This window comes from Oxyura jamaicensis, chromosome 2, assembly GCF_011077185.1.
Source record: "Oxyura jamaicensis isolate SHBP4307 breed ruddy duck chromosome 2, BPBGC_Ojam_1.0, whole genome shotgun sequence".
NCBI classification, from domain to species: domain Eukaryota; kingdom Metazoa; phylum Chordata; class Aves; order Anseriformes; family Anatidae; genus Oxyura; species Oxyura jamaicensis.
The window spans coordinates 143,965,646-143,991,086 of NC_048894.1; the positions used below are offsets into that span (position 1 = coordinate 143,965,646).

The 25,441-nt window shown below is 38.4% G+C and overlaps 1 protein-coding gene across 1 annotated transcript in view; it reads right to left on the bottom strand.

Annotated features, from left to right (window-relative positions):
* Window positions 1-988: 988 nt before the first annotated feature.
* Window positions 989-25,441, bottom strand: part of EIF3H (eukaryotic translation initiation factor 3 subunit H) — an 84,061-nt gene continuing 59,608 nt past the window's right edge. Inside the window, exons 3-8 of the mRNA XM_035318205.1 lie at window positions 17,645-17,812; window positions 16,060-16,159; window positions 14,535-14,684; window positions 6,594-6,714; window positions 3,736-3,868; window positions 989-1,251 (exon numbers count right to left, since the gene is read on the bottom strand). Of these exons, the coding sequence (XP_035174096.1) occupies window positions 1,154-1,251; window positions 3,736-3,868; window positions 6,594-6,714; window positions 14,535-14,684; window positions 16,060-16,159; window positions 17,645-17,812 (770 nt within the window). The 3' untranslated portion in view covers window positions 989-1,153. The remainder of the gene's footprint in view (window positions 1,252-3,735; window positions 3,869-6,593; window positions 6,715-14,534; window positions 14,685-16,059; window positions 16,160-17,644; window positions 17,813-25,441) is intronic.

A 25,441-nucleotide genomic window follows, 5' to 3' on the forward strand; every position in this document is an offset into this window, starting at 1 on the left:
CTTTGTTTTCAGATAAGTTTACTGTGTGAAAGTCAGCACAAGGGTGCCCAAAAGTGCCCAAAGTTTCCAAGGAAAAAAAAAAAAAAAAAAAAAGGACTGGAAATTTGCCAGATATTTGAGGGCTGAAAAAAATTTGCATACGTATTTACATAACTACCACAATCGCTATAGGTAAGACTGACAAAAACAAGGTCCTGCTCTAACCCCCAGTTTTCACACATTTCTGACTTTCAAAATGTTCACCTTGGAGGCTGAAATTTTCCATACTAGGCTTGCATTTAGAGGATGTTATTCATTTACAGAAATAAAATTCCTTCAGCCATTTTAGGCTCTCAGAACTCATCACATCGTAACATGCAATAATTTTTTTCAAAATGACAGTAACATCAGCAATTTGCCGCATATTAAACCCTTTCATCAATGTTCTTCTTAGAAAGTAAAGTAGCCTGAGCTGAGGGATAAATGCAGGTGCAGAGGATGAAGTTAATGCAGTGTCCATTTACTCCACACTAGCTACTCCAGGTTCTACCGTTTCTTTCATGAAGACATCAGTAGCGTATCACTGGATTTCAGTCCAGCTGGTGGTGTCAGTGGAAATGGGAACACAGCCTAGCATGATATGGTGGGGATCAATCTCCACAGAATACTGATTTTGTATGCTGCAACTGTGAGGCCTATGAAATACTTGCAACATGGAAGATCCAATGCGCCAGACTGTCCCAACAGATTAAAATAAGAACAAGCAACTGTTCCAAGTGACTGGCTTATTATAGCCCTAAGTTCTCAATCAAAACTGGGAAAATTTAAATTTCTTCTGTGAAGTCAGCTATACTGAACATTTGTAATAACTTGTTTTTATTTAAGATTCCAAGTTAAACCTGTATTATTTGCTATGACTAAACACGAATAACCGCCAAGCACTTAGCAAACCAGAGTGACCACAGAACATTCCAGTCCAATATGGCCAACAAATAAGGAAATACTAAAATATCATTAAAATTTGCCTTTTATTTTTCTTACAGGAGAGTTCTGCACAAACCAACGTGACTGTTTTACAAGACTTTTTTCCCAATATACCAAATTTTCAAAAGGATCATTAACAGTGTAAAACTGTAAATAACTTTTTTCTGTTGAGGCTCATAGCAAAGTTTCTTCAGTTGTTGTAATCTTGGAGAGCCTGAGCCATGAAAAGCTTGCCCAAGTTCTGTGCATTGAACTCCTTAATATTCTGGCAGTAGGTATTAATTTGACCTGTCAAGAGGAAAGAAGAATAAACCTTTATCAGTTCTGAAATTCAGAAAAGACATTCTAAAACATTACTTTTAAAAATCCCCTCCAAAACGTCAGTGAATCATATGGGATTTGCAAAGAGAAACCACCAAAAAAAGCTCAACTACTCTACACTTTGGAATCCACATTTTTCAATATTCCCAAATAGGATCGGGAAAAATAAACTAAATTAGCAGACTAGGTAAACTTGTACACTCCCCTCCCCCCAGTTTTCCTACTATTTTGTTATTTACAATTTCAGAGAAGACATATGACAATAAAATGAACAAACAATTTTTGTGACTGTATTAGAAGCTTAATCACATTAACCAACTGTTCAACTTCGTTGCTCTAAAAGTACTATAGAGCTGATTTTCAGTTTTTTTTTTTTCCTATGCATCTGCTGCCCTATTAAAATACTATAACAAATATTTTCCACTAGCAGACTGAAAGCTGTGGTACTCCTCTTTGGCATTTTGCTAGCCTTTTTTTCACCTAATATTTCCTTTTATTAGCTATTTCAAAAATCATCAGGGTATGGAGACTTGTCAGTGCTATACAAATCAAATGTGCCCATCAAAACATTTTTATACAAGAACTGCTACAAGTTATTTCCGTTGTTAGCTAGGAATAACAAAACATGAAGCCAGTTTAATCAAAAATTAAGACTCTTTAGAAGGCCAATAAACTCTCAATCTAATGCTCTATTTAAAAAGTTTTTTGATGCCTCAGAGACAAAAGAGCTAAGTTTTATTCTTTATCCACAAACTTTACTTCATCTGAATTGAAGTGGATCCTTTCAATTCTTCCCCTGACTACAGTAAAAGAACAAATGAACCTTTGGCTGAAAACTGATTTTTTCCTTGAAGTATAATAGTTTTTAATTCCATCTCTTACAGGAGATGATTCATCTTAAGCACATCAACACTACCATAACACACACACGTGCACACAAACCTATTTTGCATATTCTAAGCTATGCTAAAGCCAAGGGCAGTGAATATGTTACTGCTGCTAGGATTCATTCACCGTTAGAAACTACTGAGACAATAGTTTTTTGAAAGACTCTGGATAGAATAATAAATCAAGAACAGTATTTCTTTTAAAAGCAGCTCTTACTAGCAGTGTGAAAAAGTATCAATACTAATCTAATTATTATTTTTTTAATGTCAATTTACTTACTCTTTGAGTACTCTAAACTACCAGGACTTCTGTTTAATTTTCTCTCAGTGCAAATCAATGGTAATAACTACCTGATCTAAAATGCCTCTTGTAGTTTAAAGAAAGGCAATTGATTTCTCATGACATTTTCCAAACTTAGATTACTTAAGAAGGACATCTAGGTTTTCTGCTCTCTGTTGCCATTGTGAGGTCCCAGCTGTTTTTTGCTTTTCCAGGAGGTAAGGGGCAGGCATGGCGTTTTGGAACAAACTGTGGCTACACCATGGAGCGCACCAGAAAACTGCAGGAACTCAGGGGTGAGACAACCAAAAATACCTCTGCTTTGTTCTCATTTACATTTTCCTTCACCTTGGGGTTTGTAGAGATGGGGGACAGTTTCCCTAGAGCTCCGTCCATAAAGATCAAAGAAATTAGCTCAATTCTATGGGAAATTAAAAAGAAGAATTCTCAGCTTTTGCAACAACCAGTTCAACACCTAGGGATGTCCACAGTAACTTAGTGCTGCAGAAAATGAGGCAGAGAAATGCTCTGCTCTGACTCAATAGTTCCAGCCCAAACAGCTTACTCCTACCTCTCATCTGTACAGCCCCATAACTTCTGGAGTCGAGGGAGGAGCTGGGCTGAGCGCAGAGAGCAGCTTGACTGCAGCAGTCACTACACCCATTTGCGCAGAAAGCCATGCTCCGTAGGGCATTTCTCTAGCTCTCCTTTCAAATCCCACTTCACCTTCTCAGAACGGAGCCAGGAAGAGGCTCTTGCTGTTGCTCCTGCCCTTTCCCAGCAACCCGTGAAGCACAGATGGTCAAGCAGGAGCTAGCTACAATGGCTGAGTAAGAAATACAAAGAACGAGTCTCCATAGATCAAGTTTAGAGCTTTACACAGCCATTCTGTTTAAACACAGCAGCCTGCTTTTACAGAAACATGTTATGTTCTTATCGGTATCTGTAACATGCCGCAGTTACTTCCCTAGATGGTTTAAATTGTTCTGTGTGTGGAAGCTCACTTTCTAACAGAGGCAAGGACTGACTACTAGCAGTAAAGTTATTTTTCTTAAGCTACTTTTTGTGTGTGTGTGTGAATACTTCAGACACCAGGGCTGTGGATCAGTTTACTGAAATCACCAAATGAAGGACAGTATTGGAATGCTATTAATACCAAATTATCACACCGTAACTTCAAAGGTAACGAACAATTAAGATGCTTTCTAGGGCAACAACTGCATTTTTCTCCCAGGTAACATTGATACATGAAAAGATGAGTCAAAGACACTGCTGGGACATTACCTGCAATAAGGAGAGATTCCATTCTTGCAGGGGGCTGTGGTGGCTTAAAAAGTTTATTGATGTCTTCTTCAGGAAGAGGGGGTTCCCCTCGGCTTTGGCGCTGTATATTTTCTTGCTGACGTCTCTGCTGGTACTGAAAATAAAGCAACAGAAACAGAATGCAACAGGACTTCCAAAGCACTGATAAGTACTTATTTTCAGATGCTTTTTGCCCAACTAGCAAGTATGTTTTTAAGATTGCACTTATTCATGCAGGGTAAAGAGTCAAGTGTACTGCAAATACACTTTATTTATATACTTTTTTATACACTTATTTTACTTATTTATACAATTACTTTACACACTTTATTTTATTTACCTAATTTAAGAAACAAAATGACCAAGTGAAAAAGTAGCTCAACCTCTAAACGGTAACCCCAAATGCAATTCAGTTTATTTCAATTCACTGGTAACAAGTGTTTGGTTTGGTTTGTTTTTTTCTCCCTCCCACCACCGTCACGTCAGCACCTTTAAGAAGTGAGGCACTAGAAAACTGTGCAGTACTGAAGTGGTATGGATTGTTTTTTAATGTTTTTCATAGATGTAAATACTGTATCTGACGGGAAGATTTCAGCATAGTAGATAAAAACTCCCCAAGAAAAAAAAAAAAAAGGAAACAAGGTTAGAATACGAAGGTATAAGAAGCCATTATCTCAAATGGTTATATAAAGATAGAAATTCCCAATTTTATGCAAGTTAAAGGTCAAAACAATATTAATGTGAAAGGGGAAGAGAACTTGATTAAACAAGGTATTTAAAGCCAAAAAAATATCAGTTCTAAACTGAGAACAAAGTGGTGGCTGAAACAAAGTTAGACGGATCATTTTTCCGTTTGAGTTATTTAGATATTCTGCCACTTCCATGTCATTTCTTTGTAGTTTACCACAGGATATACTAAAGGAGCAGTTTCTAGAAATTAACCTATTAAAAAATACTGAGATTTGTTTTCAGCACTTCCCTTTTCCATGTAGATTATTCAAACAATTTTTATGGCAGCTGATCATTTTTTAAGCTATTAGATAAACATTTATTCTTGCAGAAGAACATACGTTCAAAAACACGTATGTGAGATTTTGTACTGAATGTCAGAGCCAGGAATTAAAGTTGTAAGCTCTGTCCACCAGAATCCTCATACTCAACACAAAAAAAATCTTTAAAATAAACAAATCAAATTGTACAGGGTGTTTTCTCTCACTTACTTACATGTATCTGTGCACAAGAGTTTTGAGAACAGTTCATACTTGGTGGCATACTGAAATGAAGTAATTTTTTTTCCAGTAGTAGTGACAAATACATGTTTTTGGACATTGTTAAAAATAAAATCTTAAATGCCCATATTTGTATGTGAATTTCATGCAGCTTCTTCTTTCTTTGCATTACCCCATTCACTTCTCAGCAGTCTGCCTATTATTCTCTATTGAAATAGCTTGCTCTTAATCACAATTGCTCCATTTTAAAAATGAAGTTAAGACCACTAACTATGCTGCAATGAGCCACTACTAAAGCAGTTATAGTTAGTAAAGAAACAAAATGGGACACCATGGAACCTACTTGGGTCTGCTTTTCCAAATAAATAGAACCTCTTGTTATTCACAAAGCCTTTGAAGTGTATGCCATCTTTCTACTCAAATTAGGCAGCAAAAGAAAATAAATCTTCTGAAGATAACATGCAGGAAGCTTCTCTGTCCTCAGGAATCACAGAGCCAGGACAAACAACTGATCAAGTACTGCTTTCTTAAAATGCTCCTTATTCAAGCTATACTTAAGTGAAAAAAGCCAATTGTGATTTTAAAGTAGTCAGTGATGAAGCATTTCACATGAACCACAGGTACTCTCTTTAATAATTAGCTACTTTCTACAGCAATACCTGCAATATTTGATCTGCAAACTGGCCTGTCCCAGTTTCAGTTGGCCAACATTGAATCTTGTCACATCTGTCTGTTAAAGAGTTCAAATTTATTTTTCACATAGGTACTTCTTTTCTTGAGTAAGCAGGTCACTTCATAACTTCACTTATCACAGGAAGCAAACTGCATTCATTAAGATCTGCTTTCAAGGCTTTTAAATCATTCCCATAGAGCTGTTTTCCAATTTACCAGCATTCTTCTATAATTAGACACAGTACTGCTTTATCAAATGCAGCAACAGCAAATAAAGTAATAGAGTCTCAAAATCACAGTATGGTTGAAAGCTGGAAGAGACCTCAGGAGGTTATCTGGTCCAACCCTGACGTTCAAGCAGGGCCACCTACAGCAGGTATCCACACTCAGTATTCCCTAATCAGATTCTTTGGGATTTTAAACAGCTCTTTTGGTATTAGTAATTAAAAGCCAACATCACCAGATCAGTATCACTGTCTACTGATACAAACACAACTGAAATGTCACTGCTGGGAAGAGGACAGTCCGCTGTCTTTTCAGTCTGGACTGTTTCTTTACTCCTAGATGCATGACTGTGATGGTATTAAAACAGAGTTTGCTTTAGAACACTTCACTTGAGATGAAAGAGCAGGAAGTACACTTACTAATCCACTAATCCTCATGTCCACAGCACATTTATCAATTATTTTGTTTATCATACATCACTAACAAACACATAAAATAGCGAAGACAAGCAAATCCACACTGTGTCAGCAGAACTGAATCCATTTCATGATTCCCCACTGGCTATAATGTTTTATAACTGTATTTAATGGACATGTTTCTTTAAGAATTTTATCTTGCTTAGATCCAGACCCAAACCAACTGTCTCGCATAACACTCCTCAAAACGATCTTCCTTGGAAGAAGTCCCTTTATTCAGGTTTTCCCTGTTACCAACCTGGTGCTTCTGCTGCTGCTGCTTGCTTACATTCCTCAGGTAGGTATTGTATTTAACAATGTCTTGGCTCATCTCATCCACTCTGTCCATCAGCAGCTGCAGACTCTTCCCTAGGTGATTACTGAAACAAAAAACATTCCTGAAAAACTGAATTCATTAAAAACCACAAAATACTGAAATTGAAAATTCATTTCAAGTTACTTGGGAAGCTTTTCTGCACTAGTGGCAAAGTTTGCAATTTTTTTTTTCAGTTCCTTGTTATATTTGTTTATATATATATGATGATATCTTACCCAGCATCTCCTCCTCCAGTGTCTTTGCCACATTGCAATTATCACATTTAAACGGTCTTTGCAATGAACCTCATAGTTATGAAGAGCCTTGCATGAATTCACTGATACTACAGATCCAGGTAAAAGGTTTAAAAGTAAACGTCTGATGCTTTTGTGGTGACATGCAACACTGAACGACGTTCCAGGAGATGTTTTGTTTCAAGTTATTGTTAGTTTTTCTTTTTCTTTCCCCAGTATTTCTGGCCTGCAGCAGGGATAGTTAAATATTCTTCTGAGCTCTATCACATTCACTAAACTATCAAACTACGCCTGGAAGTTCAGCAGACACCACTTGATTTTCGCTGTTGAGAGGGAGCGTTGCATCCAGCCCAGCCAACTCCACATTCCATACCACAGGCAAGATGGAAGCAGCTAGGCTGGGCGCGTCCAGTTCCAGTTATGCGATCTACAGCCTTGGCCAGACAAATGCAGTCTGTTAAACGACTTTTATTGTAGCCATTTTTAGCAATCAATTCGGTATTCTGCAGGAACTTAGAGGTATAGCTTCCAAGTCTTAAGTTTTGGAACTTCTAAGGTTGGTGCCCATGGAGACAGTATTCATCCTAAATTGTGTTTACAGGGTAGTGCGGTAAAACGAAGGATACTCACTGTGCTGTATTGATCCCTTTGACCAGAACCTAGCTCGTTGGTTCCAATCTAAGCCTTACCCAGTACTACTTGGCTGAAGACCATGGACTCGAACAGCTGAACTCCATTTTTCTCCTCAACTGCTATCTGTTAGTATTCGTGGAGTTTCTTTCAAATAAAAACTGTTTGGTGCACTTCTATGTCACAATCCTATCATTCAGTTGTTGCTTTTCCACATGATCTGAGATTCCTAAGCCTTTTACAATGCATTCCCACCATCCTATAGCCCACGGACTGGGAAAACTAACTGGAAGAGCCAGTAGGAAATAGGGGCATAATGTGAAAGGGAACCACACGTGCTATACTACACGCATCCCTTTTCAAGTGCAAATTACTCACCAAGTCCACAAAATTCTCAGCTGTAGACAGACACTGGTAATGTACTGAGGCACTAGAGGATACCTGCTGAGAACACTTATCATCATCTACAAGTACTGGAACAGCTATTTCACTAGCTGAGCTGCCTGCTCACCCAACAAAAGGGTGTATCAGTAATTTCCAAGTACAATTTATTTACAAGCCAGAGTTTTACACCTTCAGTTGACTACAGGGGCAAATGGTGACGAGGACTTCAGCTACACACAGCAGAAAGGCGCCACTATAATAATTATTTTTAAACTTCTTAGAGTACTTTTTCCTTTCAGTTCAACATTTCAAGTATTATGATATTTAGAACTGTGGAATATTGCCATGGCCATGGGTGTGCATATTTTCAGGTTTTTATAGAGTTTATATTATAGCGAGTTAGCCTAAGAACTGGATATTATCAGAAATGCCTATGTAGGTACACATGAATGGCCTTGTAGGGTATGTGGACATCAGGAATACGTAATTATTTTACAGATAGTGTCTGTATGAAATATAGCTGGTTACAAAGAATGATTTTATGTGAATCTCTCTGGGACCAGCTTAGTACAGCAGAATACTGTAACAGGGAGTTATTGTTAGACATTGCAGTAATATAGTGTTTGCTCTCATTGCCAGGGAAACAAAAAGCTAAGAACAGATAACTTAAACAGATGTGAACTGAGACATGAAGTGATAAGTATGCTCCAAATACAGGACAAGCTTTTTCCTCAGTTCTCATGTGCTTGATACGATACCCTTTTTCATTCTGTCACTTAAAGAATATATAAAAGCAAATAGAAAGTAATTTGTAAAAATCTCTAGGTGCAATGTTTAGGTAACTTTTATTTAGCAGAAGTTTATTCTGGTGAGATTTAGAAGGTTAAATTGTGTTGCTCCAGTCCATAAATCTCACCATACACACAAAGCTCTTTTAGGCATCTCCTTACCTTCCGCACTCCTATAGAAAATCTCAAAGAAAAAAATAATCACACTACTCAGTACCTAACCATCTCCTACACTTTAATGCAATAAAAAAGCAGTGCACATAACTGCTGCTCGCATAACCATAAAGACTCAACTTTCCTACGAGGTTCTGTGATAGTGAAAGGTAGACACCAATTCTGCACATGCATGTGACAAGTTGTTCTGACAGCACTGGTCATACAGAAACTGCATTTTCAATAGATGCAATTCAGTCAGCTGATTTCGTGAGTCAATTCCATCAAGATTAAATTTAGATTAGCAAGAAGTGACCAGTAACAGACCTGTAAAGCAAAACAGCTGGTGCTGAGAAAACAATGTCCATGCTATATGTGTTTCAGGTGGGATCACCTATCCCTGGTCACCTATCAAACTTCCAGAAATTATCATTTGATAATTATCTGTGTGGTTTGGATGACATCATCAAAAATGAGGAATAGGGGCACGCACATACAAATTGTCAAAGGGAAGTCTTGTTCTTGTAGGGAGAACAGGCTAGAAAACATGGCCTGCAAAGTAATCGTTGGTGCTGTGCACTTCTGTAACAGCCTTATACGCAATACCCTTCAACAAAAAGGGCCTTGACACACAGATTACTTCCGATTCCTTATTGAAGGATTATCAAAGGTCATATGATTCTGAGGGTGAGAAGTAGAAACCTGTGACTGTACTACCCTAATCCCTATGTAGCAGTCACAGTTCTTGTTCTTCTGGCTGATGAGCACTGCATTAGGCAGTGTCATGGTCCAGCTTCCATGAGGAAGAAAATATCACCTACGTATTAACTCAACTCGTGTATCACTCACCGCATGAGTGCATCCTGTTAGGATACAGATCTGGCTCAAAGACCTGGCTGTAAGCTTCCCTCTGCGTGCGGGAATGCTCGTACCACCAGAGCCTCCCTTTATGGATGCATTTTAAAGAGAGCAAAGGTGCGGTTTGCTCTTGCCAGCAAAGCCAGTTTAAGAGGTTCCAGCATCAGCATCTTCCTGCCTCTCCCTCTCCCTTCGCCCAAGGATTACAGCACTCTCAGCTGTATGGATTCAGCTGTTTGCGTGGGCACACTTTAAACTGTTTCAGTGAAATAGTCTACTGTAAATGCAAAAACACCCTCTGTTGGGGTTTCAAAAAGAGAGAGAGAGAGTGAGAGAGACTGAGGGAAAGGCTGGAAGGGAAGAAGAGTGGGAGCCTGACTTTTTCCACCAGACTATTCCACAAAGCTATTTGTGCAGCCATACTCCAAAACAGATGAGAGAATAAAAATCTTTGAGGGTGGGAGGGATGTATAGATGAAATAGGGGTAGTGGGGAGGAATGATGCAAGCAGCTGGGGGCTGAAACCTCAACTGGCTCCGCTTCTGTAGGATTCATAGCGTGGAGCTACACATGAAGCCCACATTTCCCTCAGCATCTTTAATTGAGAAAGGACTTCAGATGTACTTGCTGAAGGTCTGAAACATCCAAAACACAGCCCTCAAGTCAAACACCAAAGCTTAAAAAATAGGCAGCAATTCCCATCGTTTTCAGCTTCCCGTGTCCTGCTCATCAGTTTTAGCTTTCTCTACACAGGGCCTGTGGGCCTCAGTTTGCCCTTCTAGAGAAGCCCACCTACATGCACTGGCCCAGGAGGGAGCAGAGGTACACAGCCTCAGGTATCAGTAACCATGCTGATCCACTGACCTTATTTTGGAGTATGGAAATATTGAAGCTGGAGGTATCCAAAAAAAAGATGACCCTGCAGCACCACCCACAGTCACCCTAAGATAAAGTAGGTGAGAGGGTCTGGTTATTTTGCTGGCACCCTGGCTAAAGAAGATGAGAACAGCGAGCACCAAGAACATGCTGTATCTGCTGCTCTCGTTTTCCACTTTCCATCAGTCGTGCTGAGGCTCCTCTCAGTCGCTGCTTTTTGGGAAAGGTACCACCCTGCACAGCGTTTCTTCTCCTGGGAAGAGCTGCTTTGTGTGGATTAGAGAGGTACTGCTGGGCAAAGCACATCTTTTTGATTAAATATTTCTAAGGAACGTTCCCACCGCTTAGCAGAAGAACTTGTTTACATCTCGGCATTTCAGCCTGAACGCAACCCGTGCTCTTTTTAAGAGGATTTTGTTTGAATGAGATATGTAAGTCAGGAGTCTCGAGTTCCATTCCCTTTTCTACTCTGACTTTGATGTGTGCCTTTGGGCAACGCATTCACCCTCTCTGTGTCAGCTTCCCCCATCTGCAAATTAGAGATTTTCATAATTATCTTAATAATCCGTTAAGCACACTGAGATTTCTGAATAAGCAGTACAATGTATAAAGGTTAGTATTGCCTTTGAAAGCCAAAGTAACCCTCCTTATGTCACTTTTGCAAAAATACTGCATCTGATGTTTGAGAAATCTATCTGCCATGGAGATGTTACTGCAGTCAATGTTCAGCACATGTTCACTTCTACTGACGCACACTATTAGAAAAATTGCTCGAGACAAATTGAGATATTATAGAACAACCCTATTATGAAGCTAGACCACAAAAAAGCTTTTTTTAATTTAAACTAGATCATCAATAGAATAGGGAAGAGATGGATGAGAATGGGAAAGTTGGTTGTAATTATTTCTCTGAAGATCTGGAACATTATCTGACAGGATTTTAATTCTTGAGTCTCTATCAAAAGACTGGCAGTACTCCAAGGTCTTCAAGACATGTTGGTCCTTAAGGGTAGCAGGAGGATAACAGTTTGAGCAAAAGGCCTTTACTTGCTATTACTTGCTAGCTGTACGCTTTCTGCCTTTAACTTCTCTCCCTAGAATATTCCAGTCAATTCACGTTTCAGAAGAGAAACACAGATTTATGCTCAAAAGGTGAACTACTAAACTACTACTATACAATTATCACAAACGTACTTCAAAAGGAAGAAGTACTAAGGTGCAGTCAAAGTACCTCAAATAGGTACAGCTCCGATCTCAGACAAGGTGGGTGGCTGAACATGTGAGGATCTTGATGAAACAAACACTCCAGAGGAGAATAACCATGGGTAAATAATTTCATTGCCAAAACCATTGCTTCAGAAGATTAAAAAAGGTTCAGGGATGCTCCCAAAGGACCAAAAAAAATCCACCCCAAACCCTAAAATAAAGTAGCCTTAAAGTTATTGCCAATTAATCCTACAGCGGCTGCAAAGTTCAGTGGAGAAGACCCGTACCAACATTAAAAAAAAAAAGTTGGTATCTGAGATGTTCCAGCCACAACTATCCGAAGACAAAAATAAGGAAATACAAAATGAAAACAAGAACTTCATAATAGCAGCGGTTTGAACTCCCCTACTTCAGGCAATATATTCTTTGATAGAGAAATCTTGGTAATTGAATTCAAGTAAAAACGAGTTAAATATTTAGGCAGGCAGCGTAAGTCACCCTAACAAGAGTAAATGAGCATTAAAATGTTTCTAATTTGCCAGTTGAGTCATACCAATGTAAGATATCACTGAAGGTAACCTGCGTGGTAACTAAAAGCAGCTAGGAGGAATTTTTTAAAAAAACACATACAATAGCCTCCACACAAACCCACTGGTGTAATTTCCAAAGCTTTAGCTTGCTTCAAATCAAACTAAGCACCTTAAGCTCCTCCAATAGACCAGGTGAGCAAGAAAGGAATGCTGCCAGGAGAGTCAGTTCAAGAGAAGTAATTCTGAAAACTGATGAATTTGTTGAACTCCCCGTTATTAGGAAGTTCCAGACTTTGGCAAGCTGAAGAAATTACTGTCAGTATATGGGATAGTAACTGTGTAAATTCAGAGAAACAATTAATTGAAAAGGCACTTTCAACCAGGTTTATCAATAATCCATTTCCACGTGTGTCATTGTCAACAACAGTGTTGCACTGGTCTAAGAAAACACCTATTGAAAAGAAACTTTAATTCAGTAAGAAAAAGCTCTCCTTTTTTCCCTGTTGAGAAGGATTCCTAAGTACAAATGAGGGAGAGTTCCCTTTTTCTCTTGGACTCATGTTTTTCTCTCTCATCTCTGATGCGAGGACCAACACAAAAGCGTGTTTTGTACCTGGCCACAACTCCTACACTGTCATTCCAGAAAGAAAAGTAATCTGTATGGTTATCTTCTGACTTGAGTCTGGGTAGCAGTACAGCACAGTTCTACAAAAGATAACCTGATGAAAAACTTTGCCTGTGGTTTGTGATCTGTTCGAACCCATTTCAATTTCCGGAATTGTGTTATGCGACTAGCAGCAGCCTGTGTTAGGACCCAGGTCACTGGGAATCCCAACCCTTTTCCTTTCCTGTTCCCAACAGGAACAAATGCCCAGGAGCAATCAAGTCCAAAACTGTCTTGTCACCTGGAAACCTGGTGCATGCTCAGCATGGTCCTCCTTTTGACAGTGAAGTGGTAGACAGAGCCCACTCATCTCCCACATCTAGCACCCACCCTCTCCTCAGACGGCAAAAGCTTTGTGATCTTTGACAAAACAAAGAGCCTGATAAAGCCTGGAAGTTAGGCAGCTTGGATACCTCAGCAAAAATACTTCTCCAATCAATTAATTCCAAGGTGCAAAGACACAACAACTGTACTGAACAAAATTATTAATTAAATATCCCGTGACATTAGTAAATTCCCAGGCAGCATTCAACCTTAGATCCATTCTCTTGCCCACATTCTCTGAGTATCAGGCACCTCAAGACATGCACATAAGCTCTGGAAAAGGAAACAGAGTGGAAGACTGCTGCCTGAGTTAGCAGTACATGGGCTGCTAGCAATATTGAACCATTAACAACAGCCTTACGTGGTGAGGTTGCTCGTGTTCAGCTAATCCAGTTGGCAGAGTCAAGAGAGGAGATCAGAACCTTGGCAGATAATACCTTGAGGTAAGAAGTGTTATGCTCCGAAAACATACTAGTGAATAAATCCAGTTTCTATGCAACAAGATACTGCATCATTTTGTGCATCGGTTTATTTTATCAGCCCAATAATAATCAAATTAACTATACAGCATCGTGTAAGATTTAAGTACCACCAAATTTCTGATTGTACTGCTAGAGGCCACGCCTACCTTATTATCACAAATAGACTTTCGGAACAAAGTGTTACAAGAACAGAGTTATTCTTAGATAAAGTTATGAGAAGACCATTCTAAAAACCCTTGATTTCTGACACTATGAATGCTGGTTGTCATAAAAATCAAACTGAGCATGTTTGCCAGTTTTTCAGACAGACAATTTTTTTTTAAGTGCATCCTGCAAACTAAAGTGGGACAAATGTGATTTTTTATTAAAATCATATACAGGATTACCTAAGAAATACTTAATTTATTAAAGAATATTTAAAAGATTTAGTTGCTTTAATTTTCTGAATGCTGGTATTTTCTTGATGTGAAGAAGTATATACTACTGAAAGAAATACACTTCTAGCAGTACAGGTAAATACAGACTGCAGACTGGTTTTAGTCCTTGAATTTAATGCTATAGTTTTACCACGCAGCTTTCCTTCAGCAAAAACATAGGAAGGGTAAAGTCTTAACCCTATTAAAGTCAAGGCAAAGCTTCCATGGACTGTAATGAGACTGGGATTTCACCCAAGGTGTTAAACTGTGGTTTGGGAAAGCGAATAAAAATACATCCATTATTGTAACAAGTACTTACCTGCTAGCCAGACTGAGCAATTCATGTCTATCGGCTACTGCGGATTTCTTTTCCAGTTCCCACAACATCACATTGATCAGGTATGAATTCTTAATTACAATGGGCACTTCTTCAAACATGTTTTCATAAGCAATATTTGCTTTTTTCAAGCTGTGAAACAAGTTAAAAATATTTATTAAAATAACCAGTAACTGCCTTGTTCATTTTGTTGAACTGTTGCTCCAGCTACATTAAATAGGCAATTTTATTAAAACTCCCGATTTTCAGGGTTCCAGAATCAAGCAAGAGTCGAGTCTTTTGGTAAGAGAAGATTTGCATGGCAAAACCTCACATTTACAAAAACTAGGAAAAGCTGCTCTAGCAAAAATTCTCAGAAGTCAAGCAGCTGCTTTGCTCGCTAATACATTACTTACATGAAAAAGCCTCCAGCAAAAGACTGCACTGACAGGATTAACTCTGCCCCTTCCAAAATGCTTTTTTGATTTCCCTACCATCAGGATTTCTTAAATAGAAGGGAACAGTTAGTTACCACATGACACTGAAATAGCTTTAAAGTTGTAACTACTACGATGTAAAACATTTTCCCCAATACCTAAATAATTAATAATTTTACTGATCAAAATCAGAGTGACAGAATAGTATGTTTGGGAACAATTAAATTCTATGATGGATATTAAAATGTAACTTGGTATTTTTTTTAAAATACATATAAAATATTTTGATTCTTTTACAATAAAGTAGATACTGACAACCTTCCATAAAATCTGGAAATAAAGGCATGATATATACGTTTCTAAGCAAATATATCCTTAATTTCTGTGTATGCATAGGGAATTTTGAAACAAAAACATTTGCCCTTTTTTTTTTTGACTAAGCACCAGATTTGTTTGTTCATTATGCAAATGTTATCTTTAGACATAGAACAATTAAATGATTTAGTTTCTCCTCAACTAATAAAGTTTAACAAGTGCTTGTGCTTTAATTGTTGAACACCAAGCTGTTCAGGGAAAAAGAAGACAACTCAGTTCTACCTCTATTACAAGCATCTACTCTTTTGAAACAGAGTAATTATCCTACTTTTACTCCAGAAGATTGTGTCCACATGGGGGAGTTAATTTGGAATAAATATAAAAGACCATCTATTCTGGAATACCTGTTCAATTTTCCTTCTGGAATACAAGAGCTCAAAGACAGACCAGCTATTTCCCCTTCTCCCCCCCTCCCCAGTATTTTTTTGACTCTGTTCCCATACACAGCTACCTTCACCATGTTCCTTACAGCTGGCCCGCTGGCCATCTCCAAAATTAGTCCAAGTTCCCCCACTTCTGCCTTTATTTAAATGCAGAAAGATAGACTTTCGTTCCTTCTTGGCACACCATATCACTACACATAATCTATCCAGTTTCCCCAGCACACGCTATTACATGAGATTTTAAAAATACAGGATTTCATCACCCCACGTACTTTCCTGCCTACCAAATAATCCAGGTAAAACTATGAGAAAACATTCTTCTCAATTACTTACGCTTCTGGAGAGAAGTCTTTTTCCTTGCAAACTTCCATCAGCTTGGGAGTCAGCCTATATGCCTTTAGTGACAAAGACCCTTGGGCAGTCTTAATAGGATCTGTAATCAAAAATGGAGGAAGATTATTACAAACCCCAGACTGCTTTTTATTTCAGTATATGAATGACAAACAGGAGGCAAAAAATCTAAATCTAATTTTAAATTTCAGACAACACACAATGGAGACCATTGCCAAAGACAGAGTATTGTACTGAAATGTAAAATACAGCTGAACTATATACAATGAGGCTAATTAATAAACATATCTTGGTGAACATAGAGGGATACAGACCCATTCTACCTGTAACATTATTTCCCCATTAATAGTCTAATTCACGTTTTCTTTTTCCTTCACGTGAACTATCTACATAACTCATGTAAGAGCTACCTCATTTAAATAAATATTTTTCCCTCTAGTTATTATGCAGTAAATCAAAATATTCGTTAAGCAGCATTTTATTAAAAAAAAGTATTTTAGAATTGCAATAAGCCAATTCAAATCAAGTTGCCCTGGTGCTTCACTCACAACAATGTAACCGGTATATAGAACGATTAATTTTGCCTTGACACACTATACGGAACTTAGGGGGAAATTTTCTAAACAAACTGTTACATTCCTAGGACAAAGAAGCTTAACACTTGCTGCATGATAACGGCTGAAGCATGCCAACATTAGAATAAAAGCTGTGTTAACATTCATGTTGTCTGAAACTTAACACAGTAAAACTTTTAGCAATCGGTGATAAAATGAAAACCAAAATAGACTGAAACAAGTGGAAAATTCATCAAGGTCTGATGATGCAATGTTTCCAGCCAATATAAGTATACTTTAACAACTTGTTCTTTACTGTAATCCAATTGTTAACATACTGAAACAATTTTGGGGCAGCTCATAAGATTGATCGTATTCATTAGTATTTTTTCTGACAGATACTCAGGACGTTACATTTACTTCTCAGCTGGAAACTATATGCAAGTCTGCCAGATATGGCAAACTGTGAGTGTTTGGGGAGGGGGAAGGCTATAAAGCTGTTAAATTGCCTACGGTTCTGATACAGCACAGAACATCTGGTCTGGAGAGCTTGAGGAAACACCATTAAATAGGCAGAAAAGAAAAAAATCTTTGTGCTAAGAAACAGTCCAGGTTTTGTATGCTTCTGTCAGAGGTATAAAAAAACTTGGCAATTCGTGTCATGATTGGTCAGTCACGTACAGAGCCAGACACGCTAGCAATCGGGGTTTGTTAGACATCTGGTCGAGTTCCACCAGCCCCTCCAACGAGGGAGGGGAGATGAAGGAATAAAAATGAAGCAGCTACTCCAGCATTCCAAAACGTACACATCAGGGCTCTGATAGCAAGAAAAATAAACAGAAAGAAGGAAACCCTGTCTAGACTTAGCTGCTGCTGAGGCTGCCGTAGACACAGGGTTGGTATTTACTTGAAAAGGCCTGCCAGGCTACTCTTACAGGCAAAAGACAGAATACAAAAATAGTAGTAATAATATTAAGAGGGGAAAAGAATAATAAAGGAAACCTCATACTAACCGTAAATGAGAACTACAGACTCCTCAATTGCATGCTGGTAACTGAACTGGGAGTCCAGGAGGGCACGGGTGACAAAAGAGCCATAGTATGTGGACTGGTACCAGCCGACGTGAAGATGATCAATGTTTACGTGGCGAAGGCTTCGCATCATTTCCATCTGGTATTGAACTAGATTAAATAAAAAGTATGCTTGAAAAGTAAACTTACACAACCTGCACTATTTCTAGAGAGAGTTTAATATTAAATGACTGAACCGTATTTTTTTTTTTCATTGTTGCAACTGCGTAGAAGTTTGTTTATTCACTACTGGACTATCTGCAGGAGAATCCAGAGCTTCCTCAGAGAGTAAGACTAGCCTAAGTAAGCAGACTTTTTCTTTTTTCAGCTGGACTTAATTGCTAACATGATCAACAAACTGTTACGTGTCATTTACAGTGTCTATTACTTTGCTCATTCATAAAAAAAATCAGATACTGGGTTTCATTAAGCAGTAGCAATCTACCATTTTGTAAAAAAAAAAAAAAAACAAGTTACAATACTATCAGAAAATAGATAAATCTATTTGAATCTAAAGGAAAATTGTTTAATGTATATAAGAAATAAAGAACTTATTTGTGTCTTGATCAAAACTGAAAACTACATTTTTGGTATTATAGTTCGGGGCACCAGCTATAGTTGTCAGATAGTTTTGATTCCATTTATTTTCAACTTTTTAACACCGTTTCTTCTTTTTATACACACACACTGTATATAAAACACAAACATCTTAAGCAGCAGAGAAATTGTGTTGATTTTTACACCAATAGCTGTAATATTCTATCGTACCAACGAATAAAATCCTGTTTCTATCACATGCCTCATTAAAACAGATTGCCTTGATGGAAGAGTATTCTATTAAGCAATGCTTAACGTGATACTAACAAGCAGATCCACACACATTATCACTTACCAGACCTTTTAGACAGGCACTGTGCCTGCTCTTTATACATAAGGGCAGGTTTCCGTGTGCCTACGCTCACAGCCAACTCATAGGAAATCAGATGCAATACTACACAATCCTGAAGTTTTGTTCGCATGCAAACTCACAAATATGAAACCAACTCGATCCTATGCATTTATTTTTGTAATATTTTTTCCCATGGCTTCTCTTTGCACAGATGAAAATATGATATTCATTATAAAAGAGAGCAAGAACTTAATTAGAGGACAGAACGTGCTAAGTGTTCAGACCCCACTTCGTATCATATCCAGAAGAAAAGCAATTATATTCCTTAAAGATATAAAGAGATTTTTCAAGAATGGCCAAATATTTTCCAATCTATCACAGAAAACACAAACTAAATTCTGCAGCCTGCTTTTACATCGCCATATCTCGTTAATTGTATTTTTAAAGTAATCTACATACATTTACAAGATCACTTCCAGACTTTTTCCATCAGCATATGTTGGTGCTTGCATTCTGTTTCATAATCTCTTAACATACATGACTTACAATTTGTGTTTCACCCGGGACACCAATGATACTCTAGTACCCCAATCTAACATGCAAAACCATCCAGGCTACAGCCTGAAACCCCAGGTGCTGCACGCAGGGAAAAGGCCTGCACCTCTTGGCTGTCAGCAAACCAAGGCAGATGTAAGGATGCCACTACACTCCTCTGAACAAACAGCTAAGTAGCCTGAACTGATCAAAACAGCTATTTTAAAGTCAGTATGAAAACCTTTCCCCTTGCCAGACAGAAATAAAATAAATTTTAATCCCCCTTTCATCGCACAACTTCCAGAAATACTTGCCACTTCCAAAAGTCCTCCTTACTCAGCAGCCCGTGCTGCTTTAGCACGTAGTATCTCAAGATATTTCCCCCTTTTCTCACAAAAGCAAAGCCAAGATCCAGCTTGTCAGAGTATCTCAGTCCTTACATTTAAGTTTTGTTGTTTCCTCTTTTGCGTGTGCAACAGGGGTGAGGGTATTAAGTCTCTCCCTTTTAGAAGTAAAACTTTTTAAACACAAACTTTGCCCAGAACTATGAGATTACTGCAGGGACCATGATTTTGAACGGAAAAAGCATATGATGTATTTAATACAAGTGGAAAATTCAGATGGAATAGGCTTCTTTGGTTAAAAAAAATGTTTTTTAAAGTTTCTCTGTGTAGAAAAAAAGACTTGCTTCTCACATGACTTGCTAGGACATGCTAAGACATGAAGTTATGGCTAAATGCTTTCCAGCTAGTTGAAATCATGCAAAGAAAAAAAAAAAAAGATATGGATTTTCAAAAGCAGTTGGAAGAGAGAAAACGTTTGAGAATTAAATTTAATGTGGATTAAATTTAATGTGGATTTTTAGATAGCTGAGTTATACCGCCCCGGCAGTGGAGATTCTCGTATAATTGAGGACACCAAGTACAGGTAGCCACAGAGTGATGGAAAAAAGGTATTTTACATACAGATTCCTGTGAAATCTTACGGTCGACCCATTCAGATAATTTCTCCCTTAAGAGATCTTAAGGAGATGCTGAAGACAGGGAACACCCTAAGAAAACATCCAAAACTTTAAAAACCTGAATAAGGCATATCGCACTCTTAAAAGCATTCACTGAGAGCTAACCTGAAATTAAGTTCCAGGACAGCTTCTTTTCTAAACACAGCACAACCAGCAGCGTGTGACTGAACATAAGTTTGAGAGATATCACGTAGAAGAAAAAGGACTTGCTGAAAGCCATCCAGATTCAAGTCAGCAATTCCTCCTCTGAAGACTGTTAGCAGTTAGATGATAATGAAGGCAATAGCGGAAAAATCTCAAAGAACCAATAAAGCATCAATAGCTAACATCTCTGCCTTGGGAAAACAACTGCAGAAATTAAAACATGATGCAGTCCCCACCAGAGAGAAATGGAAACTCTTTTAACCAAACATATATATTTTATAACACGTATTAGCTGCTAGATAGCTCCAACAAGCTGCCAACTTGCACAAATGGGTAACAGCCCCCAAGTTGCTTTTGTTGATATCGTTACCACCTTTTCTTTACACTTTTTGCCCAATCTACAAAACATCATCTTTCTACCTACACTTTAAGCACAGTTTAGGCAAGAGTTTTTTTTCCTATCCAGTCCCCACTCTGCTAGGATCAGAGAAAGGCACTTCACCGAGGACTTCACTGGTTCAAAGCACAAGATTTGTTGATGTGGGTGCCCTCTTCCTTCCCAAGCCACGCTGCAAATGTGCCACCAAAAAGTGCCACCAAGACTGAGAATGTCCAGGACTTACGTGAGCAAGGAAAAGGGCTGGGGAATAGTCAATCAGACCAGAAGACTGTTTTCATTTAAACAGTGAAACCTGTATTTTAAGGAAATTATCTGTTCAGAAGCTTTGTTATGATGAGGCAAGGTATCAGTCACGTTTGCACTTTCCTGTGCTTCCCACATTAAGAATGGGAATACCATAATATAGCACCCTGCCTCCATCTCCTGACCACCTGCAAGGGTGTTCTGTATTTTTTTTGAACTGTTTTTTTAATGATGGCAGAAAAGGATTCTTCCCCTAAAATTCCGTTTTGTTTTTTTTTTTTTTGCGTATTTGCAAGCAAATTTAACAGGGAGGCAGAAGGGAAGGAGAAAAATCAATACAGCTAGCAAGCATTGTTAGAATTTATCTACAGCTGGAAAAGACAGCACAAAACTGTACAGAATGGGTGCTTTGCTCAAATCTGACTGCTACTTGGGTGCATTTGAACTAACAAAATCCCGTAACTGAACAGAGAAACGGGAAGAGACTATTGAAGTAGCTTGGTGGGTAATTTTCCCTGATTTATACTACGTTTTAACAAACCTGTTGTACAAGATTAAAGAAAATATTAAAATAACATCAACGCTTTCTCCTTTTCCAAAAATATTGGCAACATTAGAAACTATCTAGGATTTAACATAGAATAGGTATACCCCTTATGTTAAAAATTCGAAAATAACATACCTAAATTTATATAATAGAACAGAGATGAGGCCACGAACTGAACACCAATATGTTCATCGGTGATGTGGTGACCCATTTAACACTGGGGACAACTCAACCATATTCCTTAAACACCATAAAACATCCTCAGTCAGTAATTTCACTATTTGAAAACTCAACTTCAGAATAGGCCAAATCAGCTGAGATACTGAAAAAAAAAAAAGTCAATGCTGTGATTTTAAAATACAAACAACTTCAGACATCGGAGTTCACAAGCAATTGGCAAATTCACATCCTTTAAGTAACAGCTTATTTCTAAAGCTCTTCCAAAACAAGTGTTCGCGTAGCAGCCTGACACACGATGCATATTTATTCAACACTCTAAAATTGTATTGTTGTCAGTTCTTTATAAATGAATTATTAAAATCCAGATCTTAGGAAGTCACATAGCAATGCGCATGTTGCCAAAATTCAGTTCTGAAACAGGTATTGTTACTACCAGTGAGATGCATTTCCAGCTGCCCATCTTCAGACTACTGCTAAATACTAGATGTGCAATCCTGACCAATGCATTTTTAAGTTGTTACATCTTAAGAAATCTGGTTTGAAGAGTGGCAACCAAGATGTCTCCCCAGAAGAGAACTTCGTACCAGTACCACCTGCTGTGGACTGATTTGACGCCGCTGCTTGTCCAGCTCTCTGCAGCACCCACTGAACACCCGTGGCATTACCAAAGAAACTAAAAACCTCGGCTGTTAGCATAACCTCCAGGCTGGATTTCACACTGTTAGTGTCTGTCTTGACTCACATTCAGCAAATTGGTGCTTCAACTACAAATTCAAGCAGCAAAAGTTACATGTGTCTTCATGAGGGCACATCAAGTGATTTCAAGAACAATTTTGAGACATTTCCTGCCCCTTCACCCCCAAGGGCCTCCTCGAAGACTGCCCGGCCTACATGAGAATGAATAAATACTATTGCCTCACAGAACCTCCGGCAGTCAGAAGACAGATACACTGAAGTCTCTCAAAAGACACAGTAACCGACCTCCGTACCAACACTTCTCTGAATTTAACCGACAACACGGGCATGGCCATTTTGGTTATTCTGGTCAAGCTATACCGAAAACCAGCCAAAACATCCCTTTTGTAGCACTGCTTCTAAGATGGCTAGTATTTTTCAGGCAATAATTTGTCTCTTCTGAAGTGCTACCATGTGGTAGCGAGCATTCTAAACAAGTGCTATACACTCCATGGTACTTTTTAGCAGCACAAAAATTCTGTTTTTTCTATGCATATTAAGCTCTGCCAAACCACATGTATGCTTCAGACAGTATCTTCAATGACTAAAACAAGTTAGCAGATGCTAGTTCAAGGAACTAGCGTATGCATTTGAAAAGAAGGAAAATTGATTTATTTAATTTAATTAAGCGCAGAGAATTATGGAGACAACAAATTAATTTGTTTCCCTCCACACATACAATCTCAATTAATCGTCTAAAAAACTAAGAATCACACAGACTGCCTCTATCGATAACAACTCAAATTGTGAAAATAGGAATGTGTGTCACAACATCCAACTTATTCTGAAAAATAAAAAATAGGTGGGGTTGGCCACGAGAAATAAGAAAACAGTTAATTCCAGCGATGGCAGTATTTTACCTGAAAAAGCCTTTAGATACTGCTGAAACATATTTCTTCAGCTTAAGACTACAACACACATGTATGCATGTATTTGCAGATTTTTATCTATATCCAACCCCCAGCTTCTCCCAAGACAAATGCACAAGCTTAGTAACTCAACAATTCACCTATTCAGGGAGAAAAAAAATTAAAAGTAAATATTGCCTTCCTCAATAATATTCATTTCCTCCTCTGAAATATCAAGTCGGTTACAAAACAGTACTCTATTTTATGCATTTTTGCTATAGCAGGCTGAAAGCACCTGATCTCCTCTAGACTTGGAAGCTAAGCAGACCAGGGCCTGTGAATAGCTGGATGGGAAAAAAATCACCTGAAAATAGGCAAAAGTCCAAGAGTCATAGTCAATCACAAGACCACAAAAACAAAAGTGAGTCAAAAGGCTTAATTCAACTCCACTTCATTTGCTACATTCATGGATTAAAGAACGAAGGGCTGAATAAATTTGTCCAAAGTGAATTAAGTTTTTCTTAAGGAATTGTTACATTTTAATAAGTTAGGAATTCTGGTGAAAAAGCTGCATGCTCTTGGAAAAGCACACGTTTTCGTTTCTTTTTTTCTTCTGTTCTAATAGAGAGTAAGGGATAAATTGAAACAAATCTGGAGCAATCACCTCCATTTATGACACTGATGCTGCTGCTGTACGAAGAGCAATCCCAGCTGTCTTCTGAGTACATGATCGTTTGCTAGTTTCTCAACACTTTTTAAAGCCTGAAGACCTTCATTTTATGAGAAAGAAGGGGAGAGGAACAAAAGAGGGAAAACTAAATTAACTATTAATTGTGCAGGCTCAGCAAGCTCATTCATTTTTAATGCTGATCACAATTCAACCTTAATTTTACCACAGCACCGAGCGATGTCAAGTGAGAGTTGTGCAGAAAAAGTGTATGATAGCTAGAGGAGGTATCTTAACCCATAGGTGAATGGCAACAAGGAACAGCAGCATGAAAATAGAAAGTGTCTGGAGTGCTTCTCATGGCAGATAGTCCCCCCGGTGTAAGCACCTGACACGGGACGGCTATTTTATTACCAATGCAGACAGCAGTTGCCCATGCGCACTCTCCACCAGAACTGAAGATGGGAGGCTTGGCAGTAACTGCACGTGCAGGGGTGGCTGTCCTGGAGCTCGGGACCACACCAAGAGAGGTGGTGGTCACCCAACCACTAGCTCAGTGCTTGCCAGAGGCTGCTCCGAGACGTGGCCCACCACAAGGCCGCACTTCATACCAGGGGAAGCAAGGCAGGAAGGGAAAGCTGCCAGTGGTGGGAATAAAGAAGGATACGGACGAGTTTTCAGAGGAAAGGAGTAAAACGAGGGAATGGGGAACATGGGGATGTGCGTGACAGGACAACGTAAAGCAGCAAATGGAAGCACACCACTTCCTGCACATGTGCTGGCACTCGCCCAGTGCTCACTGACAGCAAGCTTGGGGCTCCACTCTAAGAGCATAACCACGGAATAAGGAGGCAATCAAACCAATCAAGCTATTGAGTAATTTTATTAAAACATAAGTGAATGCTCAGATAAGCCTTTGGAAAAGCTAAATAAATCTTCCTGATCACACAACTCCCTACACAACTCAAGGTAAAGGAAACCTGTACTGTTTCTAAACAAACACACACAAACCTCATGAAGAGCTTAGAAGAGTTGGGCACGACTATCAAGATGACTTCCAAAATTGTCCTTTGAAGTTTGCAACAGCATTACAAAGGATAGAAGCATGATACTACCACTTCCAAAAATACTAAGACACTTGAGTCTTCTAAAAAAAGTTTTTTTTAACCCAGAAACCTGTTCTAAACTAACATTTTGAAGTTAAAGTTGAAGTCAAGCCATACAAATTTTACTAGTTTGTTAACAATGATCTTTAAGATGGAATTGTCATAAGACAAATGGAACACATTGTGAATGTTTTCCACCATATATCTGGAGTAGTTTTCTTGACATTTATATAGAGCTACATCTTCACATATTCTACAAACACTCATCACTTAATCCTCAATCTCCTTCTATAAGGCAGGTAAACATTTTTGATATCTAAAATGTCCGTTTGGCTTACTACACTACAATTTTTGGCTGTTGGCTGGAGATGCATCTAGTATAATATTGAAATCTCCATCAATAAAAAAAGTTTCAATCAGCACTAC